The sequence below is a fragment of the Carassius auratus genome, chromosome 14, assembly GCF_003368295.1.
Source record: "Carassius auratus strain Wakin chromosome 14, ASM336829v1, whole genome shotgun sequence".
NCBI lineage: Eukaryota > Metazoa > Chordata > Actinopteri > Cypriniformes > Cyprinidae > Carassius > Carassius auratus.
The window spans coordinates 23,546,338-23,556,101 of record NC_039256.1 but is presented as its reverse complement, the minus strand read 5'-3'; the positions used below and the strand labels follow the sequence as shown (position 1 = coordinate 23,556,101).

Sequence of the window (9,764 nt, the reverse complement as noted above, 5' to 3'; positions counted from 1 at the left end):
TCTGCCATATCAACCAATCATATCGTAAATACGTAAATTTAAAAACAGAGACGTAAATAATCGGTATTTATGAGTATTTATAAGTATTTATGATGAGTAGCGATATTTAATATATATTTTCTTTACGTTTTCTGACAAAAAGCCACCAAAAAATAAATTTTAAAGTGGTTAAGAAAATAATAATAACAATCCCCAGACCAATACAATTAGTGACTCACCCACCCATGGAGGAGAAAAAGCAGTTTTTTTATACCCTTATAGCATTTTTAATTAAGAAGATAAAATAGCACCGTGTGAAACTTCCTCAAACAGGTTTCTGCGCTGCTCAGTTCATTAAGTTCATTAGAGGAGTCTTGTGAGGGTCAGTAATACTTCAGTCCAGCTGAGGGCGTCTCACAGACAGGAACACAGATGCAGCACTTCACAGCGAAGAAGACGTCAACCGGAAGTGCGCATAAAATACACTTGTACACACAACTTGCGAGCGTCCGGCTGATCAAGGTGTCAAATATTGTAAATTTTTGAGTTTGACTAAACAGCAGGTAAATAAATAACTTATTGACTTAAAACGAACGTATGAGCAATATTGTATATTATCTTCCAAAGTAAAATCAACGTCAAATACAAAAGCTGCGGTAAACATTACCGTATTCGTAACCGTCTGGTGTATGTGTTATGAATCTCTGCTCTCTGTCACTGCGGGTTTCTGTGTGTGTGATCTGGAGTTTTTTTTTTTTTTTTCAGAGCTCATATATTTCGAACTTATGTCTTTAATCACTGATCGTGATCTCTGTGTTTGTATGTGCAGCTGAAGAACATGTCGAAGGAGGAGGAGAGTAAAGCATCGGAGGGGATCGTAGATCTCGAAGAGCCGAAGAAAATGACCCGAGAAGACTGGAGGAAGAAGAAAGAGCTGGAAGAGCAGAGAAAATTAGGAAATGCCCCAGCTGAAGTTGACGAGGAGGGAAAGTAGGTTTTTTTTTAAGTATTAAAGTGATTTGGTTATTGTCATATGTGCTGTAACGTTTCCCATGACTGTAATATTTTGTTACCAGGGATATCAACCCTCATATTCCCCAGTACATCTCATCTGTCCCTTGGTACATCGACCCATCAAAGAGACCCACCCTTAAGCACCAGAGACCCCAGGAAGAGAATCAGAAACAATTTGCACCCATCGGAGAGTGGTATAAAAGAGGTGTACAAGAAGTAAGCACTGCCACTCGCTCTACCCAAATCAAGAGGGTCTGGCTGCAGACTTGCACTTGCATTCTCAGACTTGCATTCTCAGACTTGCACTCTCAGACACTTGCACTTCCGCTAGCGATTTTTTTTTTTTTTTTTTTTGAATTTCCCAATATTTTATAACAGTAGCCAGGTGGCGAAGACAAGAAAAAACATTGACACTTGCAATCGACACAAATCCTGCATGTTGCCAATGGAGACAAGATTAAATGCAACGCTCAAAGTTTCGCGTTAAACATTTTGAATAAACTGTCTACAACTCGTTTATATCACTGTCTTTGTCCACTAAGCCACATTATGTGTTTTATTTATAATGATTTTCTATAGGAGGAAAACGTTATGTACTTGTCTGCTTGCCTGTACGGAGCTGATCCTTTTAAAATCACTTAATGCATTTCATAATGCACGTTCATATATGCTGGTCTGTATATACGTTGAGTCAACAACAAGACATATAAGCTATGCCTATGTCTTTATCATCTTAGTCTGTTATTAGGCCACATTAAATGTTCGCATTGTGTTCATAGCCATCTGCTTGCCTTGTAGTACATTAAATAATAATTATATATCGAATTTGGTCGTTTGATTGAACTTAACGTATCCTAATACATTATGCCATATTAAGTGATTGTTTTTTCTACAGGAGGAAAACGCTTAACGAAAGACTTTGTGCATTGCGTTCATATTCTGCTGTTCTGTGGCCACGGATTTGCCGGTTTCCTGACATTTTATCCTACCCTGTCAAATTTTCCTACCAGGTGTCCTGACATTTTATCCTACCCTGTCAAATTTTCCTACCCGGGTTTATATCGCAATATCGCGTCCTTTGTCTCATGCTAAACAATGATATTTAATGTATCTGCATTACTGTAAGGGTATGATTAGGGTTGTGGTAGGTGTAGACGTTAATAAACCATAACTTTACAGTAGCATTTTTCGTGGTGTAATTTTACTACCCACTGTTTTAGTGGGAGGCAGGAAAATCTGACAGCGTAGGACAAATCGACAGAACACCGGTCTTGTTTTTTTCTTGCAGGACCTTGTACATTATAGTAGTAGGCCACAGCGTCTTGTCTCCATTGGCAACATGCACGATTTGTGTTGATTGCAAGTGACGTCACAGGTAGCGGAGAGTGCAAGTAGCGATTGCAAGTGACATTGTAATTTAGTTTCTTTTTTCTTGTCTTCACCACCTGGCTACTGTTGTAAAATGTTGAGAGATTCAAACAAAAAGTTATAAATAAATAGAACAAAAAAAATAAAAAAAATAAATAAAATAAAGACTGCAAGTGACGTCGCTAACGGAAACACAAGTGTCTGAGAGTGCAAGTCTGGGAATGCAAGTAAGGATTGCAAGTGACGTTGTAATTTAGTTTCTTTTTTCTTGTCTTCACCACCTGGCTACTGTTGTAACATTTTGAAAGATTCAAACAAAAAGTTATCAATAAATAGAAAAAAAAATAAAAAAGACTGCAAGTGACGTCGCTAGCGGAAGCACAAGTGTCTGAGAATGCAAGTCTGACAGTGCAAGTCTGCAGCCAGACCCTTCTCACCCAAATAGCCATGAATTCTTAATAAAAATGTGATTCAGTGTCTAAAACTTTCTTATTCCCTGTCGACTAGAAATCAGTTACCACAAAATTCAGAAAAGGAGCATGTGAAAATTGTGGAGCCATGACACACAAGAAGAAAGACTGTTTGGAGGTAAATATTTAATAATGTGGTGTTGTGATGATGTTAGTATATGTTGGTAAAAATCTTTCTTAAAGGGATAGTTCACCCAAAAATGACAATAAATTCTGTAATTAATTCCTCACCATCATGTCGTTCCAAACGTGTAAGACCTTTATTCAACAGTTTCCTGCGGAATAGTCCTCTGCCATTATCAACGCATGCACATCGCTTTCCTCTGCTTGTAAACAAGGCACAGTACATGTGTGATCAATTTGAAATATTTGCTGTTCTTTTCAACTTTTTGTTCCTCAAAGAATCCAGACAAAAAAGTGTCACGGTTTCCATAAAAAATTATTAATTGTTTTTATTAAGATTGGTAATAATAATAGAAATAATAGAATAGTCATAATAGAAAGGTTTCTGAAGGATCATTTGACACTGAAAACTTCACTGAAGTAATGGCTGCTGATTCAGCTTCTGCATCACAGGAGTAAATTACAATTTTAATAAACTTTAAATTAAGACACTTTCAACTTAATTTAAATTGTTTAATTTTTACCTCAAACCGTATTGATGTTTGAAATAAAAACTTTCATTTTAAATTTTGGTTAAAGTTTGTGCAAAAATGTCTTTCACAGAGACCCCGAAAAGTAGGAGCGAAGTATTCTGGCACAGGCATGGCACCAGATGAGCACCAACAGATTCAGCTCTCAATGGATTACGATGGAAAGAGAGATCGCTGGAATGGGTACGATCCGGATGAGCACATGCGCATTGTAGAGGAATATTCAAAAGTTGATCTGGTAAGTCATGTTGTCAGATACTATTGTGTATTTATGTTTATTTTATTATACTGATAGGCTAATAGAACACACACCGTTAAGTTTTATTCTCAGAAAATACTTTTTTCTTCTTTTTTTAATCATGTGAGCGTTGTCATACATTTTGTTGGAAGGATCTCTAAATTATTAATGTTTTTCATAACAGGCTAAGCGCACTCTCAAAGCTCAGAAACTCCAGGAGGAGTTAGCTTCTGGTAAACTAATGGATCAAGCTGTAAGTATTTCAAATGAAATCGTTTTTCCACATTCCCTTTATAGCTACTATATCTTTGTCACAAGCTTTTATTTACTACTTTAGTTTAACCAAATATTTTGTCTTGTTTCCAGAATTCAAGGAAGCATCTTGATGATGATGCAGCACAGGTGAATTCAGATGCATTTTTATGTGCATTGTGGATTATAAAATAAAACAAAGATCATAAAGCCATTTCATTTACTCATTGACACTTTCTTCCTCATCTTTTCCAGGACCACAGCAGTGAAGATGAGGATGACGACAAATATGTTGATGACTTTGACATGCCCGGACAAAATTTTGATTCCAAGAGACGAATCACAGTTAGAAACCTGAGAATACGGGAGGACATCGCTAAGGTAAAAATAACATGACATTTTGCTAACCAATGAATGTTAATTAAAGACATGACACTTTTTATTTATTTATTATTTATTTTTTTCAGAATTGCATGAAACGTTATTTATTTATCCCATAAATAAGTCCCATTAATATGATAATTTAGAAGAGTATTATGTTCTCATCATCAGGATTAGTAGTCGCATATGGTTAAACAAAGAATATTTTCACCACAGTGTGCTGAATCATGATTTTCCCAACCGTCTTATTTTACAGTACCTCAGAAATCTGGATCCAAATTCAGCCTACTATGATCCCAAGACTCGAGCCATGAGGGAGAACCCATACTCCAACACTGGAAAGATTCCAGAAGAGTAGGAGCATTTCTCTACTTCTGTGCATGAAATCAAGAGACATGTTAGGGAAGTGAAATGCTTCTTACAGAAAGCTTGCAGATTGTGTATTAGGTCACTGGGTTCACAACACACTGTTCAACACTAAGGCACAACTTGATCTAATTAAATACTTTTTAAAATTACTTTGGATGCAAAATCTGCTAAATGCCAAAAATGCCACTGTGTTTAGCTTATTAAACTGCAAGCTGAAACAACACATCACTAAGTGTTGTAAGGGGTCTTTGAGTGTCTATTTCTGTAGTTGTCTCTGTCTGATCTCAAAATGATGTGTTTGGTTTGGCAGGGTGGGCTACGCTGGAGACAACTTTGTGCGCTACTCTGGAGACACCATTTCCATGGCCCAGACACAACGTGCGTATTTGTCGACTCGTAGATAAATTCCTCCCTACCCGATGTTGAATTTAGATTCCAGACTCTCAGTTTCTATTGGCCTGACATTGTTTTGTGTGTTTCCTCCATAGTCTTTGCGTGGGAAGCATATGAAAAGGGATCTGAAGTTCACCTCCAGGCTGATCCAACCAAGCTGGAGCTTCTCCATCAGTCCTACAAAGTCAAAAAGGACGATTTCAAAGAGAAACAGAAAGAGAGTATTTTGGAAAAGGTACAGTTTAGAATCTGCTTTTTGTTTTTAAACATAACATCCCCTTCTTGGTGTGCTGATGGCTTCGTGTCGCACCTCTCTGCAGTATGGTGGGGAGGAACACTTGGACGCCCCTCCGCGAGAGCTTCTGCTGGCTCAGACAGAGGAGTATGTGGAGTATTCCCGTCACGGGGCTGTGTTGAAAGGACAGGAGAAGGCTGTGGCCTGTTCCAAATACGAGGAGGACGTGCTCATTAATAACCACACGGTAAGTTATCTGACCCTACTGGAAACGTTACATAACTGGACCAGTTACATAGTAATGATAGATTTTGTTTTATGGATGCTAAAGATTTTTTCCTTCCGCTTTTGCAGTGTATCTGGGGATCGTATTGGAAAGATGGCCATTGGGGTTACAAGTGCTGCCACTCGATGGTGAAGCAAAGTTACTGTACAGGAGAAGCTGGCAAGAAAGTTATGGTGAGTATCAAATGTATCCTTTTTTGCATCAAAGCATTTGTTTTGTCTTACTATTATTAGAAGCATAACATTTTTATTATTTATATTATATTTATCCAACACAAATCTACTCTTAAAAACACGTTTTCTGCTTATTTTTTCAGAGCAATTCTTGCGTTCCGTTTGAAGATGATGTAGAGGAGGCCGAAATGAGTAAAGAGCCAAAGACTCTTTTACAGGTACATTAACGGCTGCCTTCTTTTCGTCATCTAGTTCCAGTGCAAGAACAGGGCAGGAAGATGATTGTATTTTACTAATGTTTTTATTCACAGATGCACCAGGATAAAATGAAAGATAAGAAGAAGAAGAAAAAGAGCAAGAAACAGAGAGATTCTGACAGCAGTGATGAGGAAGATGAAGCAAAAAAGAAAGAAAGGCTGAAGAAGGTAGGTGAACTGTTCCTGCCACACAAACTGTTGTATAAAGCCTATTGTAAAAGAAAACGCTGTGTTTTCTGTGCAGGCTTTGAGTGCAGAGGAGCAGAGGCTGAGGCAGGTGGCTGAAATAATGCAGCTCGATGAGAGGAAGCGACCGTACAGCAGCCTAAAGGAAGTGCGTGAACCCACAGAGGAGGAGATGGAAGCCTTCCGCATGAAACGCTGCCGACCCGATGACCCCATGGCCTCTTTCCTGGGGCAGTGAATGAAAACATAAATGTCTTTTGTCACCAACCACAGAGATCTCATAGTCTTTGTGTTACAAAAAGACCACTGTGGTTGAGTTAATAATGGGAAACATCCCATATTATTAACACCTGAAAGTCTGTTTCCACATCTTTTTTATTATTATAAATCTATGTGGGTTAAAGGAGAAAATAAAGCAGATTTTCATAATGTGTTATTTTTATTTTGACCGTACATAAACATAACATCTTTTAATTATAAATTGGCCAATAAATTACAAATGTGTTATGTTTAGTTAATCATCTGTTTTGATTTAACAGATGTGTTCCATTCACCCTTTCCAAGGTATTTAAATTGATTCATAATGAAAATAACTGGACCAGTGATTGACATTAAACGTATTTAAACCTGAACATGGCTATGTTTGGTTTTGTTATGCTTTCTGAGCAACATGTAATCCAAATCATTGCAAATACTCAGAAGTGTTGAGAGTCTGATGTAAACAAGCACATTTTACATGGCTGTTTTTTTTATAGTTCTGTATAATATAATCATAAGCTACTTTTATTGATTTTTGGGCTGCAGAACTATACTATAATAGTATGACAATTTCAAATGAATCTCCTCCCCCAGTTCGTTCAATTACATCATGGATGAAGTATCTGGCAGAGCACGTCTCTGCTAAAACTGGGTGGATGCTTGCAAAGTTGTGTGGAGGACATGTAAGATTCAAATCGATTCACAATCTTGTTTATATTCTCCGCTTTTGGTTGCATTTTTGCCAAAAGAGCTGCTTAACCTTGTGTTGAAACTGCGATCTCATTTCTCTGGTGAGGATTTTGTGTAATGCATGCTTTGTATTTGTTGTATAATTGTGTTCTGTAGTCTGTTATTTACATTTACTACCTAAATAAAACCGTTCACTAATAAGTCAAGTTACAACCTGTATTATTTACAACCTGCATGTATATAATGTGATTTATGGTGCTTGTTTCTGTGCATGACTATGTATATACAGGAAATCCATGGAAATTCCCCACAACAATAATCTGGCCCTGTCTGCACTGTTTGCAGGCACAGCTGCATCATGCATCAGCTACCGCTGGCTGTTTGCCTGCTGTCTCTGTTCTCTGCGTTGACTGTAGACTCATCCAAGAAGGGACGGAACTTCACCATCCATTCATCACAGCTTAGCTGCAGTTTGCCAGGCCCTCAGGGTCCTCCAGGGAGTCCAGGTGCAGCAGGTCTGAGTGGTAACGCAGGCAAAATGGGGATGCCAGGTATTGATGGCCAGGATGGGAAGGATGGTGACAAGGGACAGAAGGGAGAGAAAGGTAACACATGATCATGTCTGTTATGGTTATAATGCCTTTAATGAAAATAACATTCAAAGTGTTCAAATATATATAATTTCTATAAAATATGAAATTATATTATCCTGTAAAAAAAAAAAATATATATATATATGTATATGAAGAGTTCAGATGCAAAAACCTCTAAATGCCATCTGAAATTTTCAGCTAAAATTAGGATTTTTATCAAGCTCCTATGCTTAGGTTGAGTCATTTTACTTCAATGGCAATGTGCAGGTCCTTTTCCAGGCTATTAAAGTGAAATAACTGAACATAAATATAGGAGCCTGAAAAAATTCCTAATTTTAGATGCAAATTTCAGATGGCATTTAGAGGTTTTTGCATCTGAACTCTTCATATTTTCTGATGAATTTTTTTTTTGGTTTATAATTGATATTGTTTTTTATCTGTATTATTTGTTTATAGCTCAAGGTCAGATTAAAAATATATAAAAGTATAAATATGATATCACATTCGAGTTTTTTTTTTTTTTCATAATACCTGATCAAATCAGTATGCAAAATAAATGAAGACATTTGTGAATTTTCTTCTCAAATGTTAGGGGAACAGGGCCGTCCTGGGAACCCTGGAAAACATGGACCACAAGGACGTCCAGGGATTGTTGGGAAGGCAGGACCAAGGGGCCTTAAGGGGGTGCGAGGGGCACGTGGTGTGTCTGGAGTCGCTGGGATAAAAGGAGAGATGGGTGATGTGGGGGAAACCGGTGCTCCTGGTGGCTGTGATTGTGGAGCAGAGGCACGATCTGCTTTCTCAGTAGCAGTAACCAAGAGCTATCCCAAGGAACACACACCCATTCGCTTTAACAGGATTTTAATGAATGAGGGTGGTCATTACAATGCCACCAGTGGCAAGTTTAACTGTGTGATTCCTGGTGTGTATTACTTCACATATGACATCACGTTGGCTAATAAACATCTGGCGATCGGACTTGTCCACAATCGCCAGTACAAGATCAAAACCTTTGATGCCAACACAGGAAACTATGACGTGGCCTCAGGATCAACAATACTTAGATTGCAGAAAGGAGATCAGGTCTGGCTTCAGATCTTTTATTCAGAACAAAATGGACTCTTCTTTGATCCATTCTGGACTGACAGCCTTTTCACAGGTTTTCTCATTTTTGCCGATCAGGCTGCTCCAAAAGAGGCAAATATGATGACTAATTCTGGATCATCCTGATTAAACTTCACATTTCTTATATATTCATTTTATCATATGGCCCCAATATGACCAGTTCTGGAGCATCCTGATTGAACTTTCTATTTGTTTCATCTTTTATCATATAGCCCCAATAACCCTTTACATATCCACCACATCAGTATTAGAGCAAAACAAGACATGGGACGTGTGGAAGGAATACCAGACTTATAAAAAATAAATCGTTATTGATTAAGTGTAAAAAAAAGAAAGAAAAAAAAAAAGAGTTGTCAAGACCCTAATTATTCCTTATATTATGAAAAACTATTTTCTTACTACAAGTATTCTGCAACTTTGACCTAGGTCTTAGGCCCCTAAAAGTGAAAAAAAAAACCTTGTACCCCAAGGGACTTTTAGCCACATGTATACTATGATGTTAGATACACACGACCTTTGATCTTTACAAGACTGATCTGTTAATAATTTCTATTGTTTATTTACTATTCACATCATCTGATCTTGTATTCTACTATAGTTCAGCGGTTCAGTAGACCTTGTCACTGGAGATTTGTGTAACCCTTCTTTTGAAGTATAATTTTGTCCAAAAATAGCAGCCAGCCATGCTGCTGCAATAATCTGATCATTACAGGTTCATGGGCAAAACCACTATGTACCCAAACAGTGTAGCAGTTGTTGAGCCTGTGATCACTCTCGTGATCAGTAAAGGTTAAGTAATGATAGTATGCTTATGCGATATTTGTTTTATACTGCAATCTGCCCC

At 37.6% G+C, this 9,764-nt stretch overlaps 2 protein-coding genes across 4 annotated transcripts; both read left to right on the top strand.

The window, feature by feature from the left end:
- Positions 1–387: 387 nt before the first annotated feature.
- Positions 388–6,886, top strand: LOC113114061 (pre-mRNA-splicing factor SLU7). Its single transcript, XM_026280779.1, has 16 exons — positions 388–542; positions 809–969; positions 1,056–1,209; positions 2,869–2,949; positions 3,558–3,722; positions 3,907–3,975; positions 4,089–4,124; positions 4,230–4,355; positions 4,612–4,709; positions 5,035–5,102; positions 5,213–5,352; positions 5,438–5,599; positions 5,707–5,811; positions 5,955–6,029; positions 6,123–6,236; positions 6,313–6,886. The coding sequence occupies exons 2-16, from the start codon at positions 818–820 to the stop codon at positions 6,490–6,492; spliced, it is 1,725 nt and encodes a 574-aa protein (XP_026136564.1). The 5' UTR covers positions 388–542; positions 809–817; the 3' UTR covers positions 6,493–6,886.
- A 168-nt stretch (positions 6,887–7,054) lies between these two features.
- Positions 7,055–9,723, top strand: LOC113114065 (complement C1q tumor necrosis factor-related protein 2-like). Of its 3 annotated transcripts, none has more exons than XM_026280785.1 (3): positions 7,055–7,195; positions 7,548–7,807; positions 8,388–9,723. In XM_026280785.1, coding segments are annotated over exons 1-3 (900 nt in total). In that variant the 5' UTR covers positions 7,055–7,193; the 3' UTR covers positions 9,026–9,723. The 3 variants fall into 3 exon arrangements, with proteins under 3 accessions (XP_026136570.1, XP_026136571.1, XP_026136572.1); XM_026280786.1 differs by having other exon boundaries at positions 7,089–7,303; XM_026280787.1 differs by having other exon boundaries at positions 7,189–7,303; positions 7,492–7,807.
- The last annotated feature ends 41 nt before the right edge of the window (positions 9,724–9,764 follow it).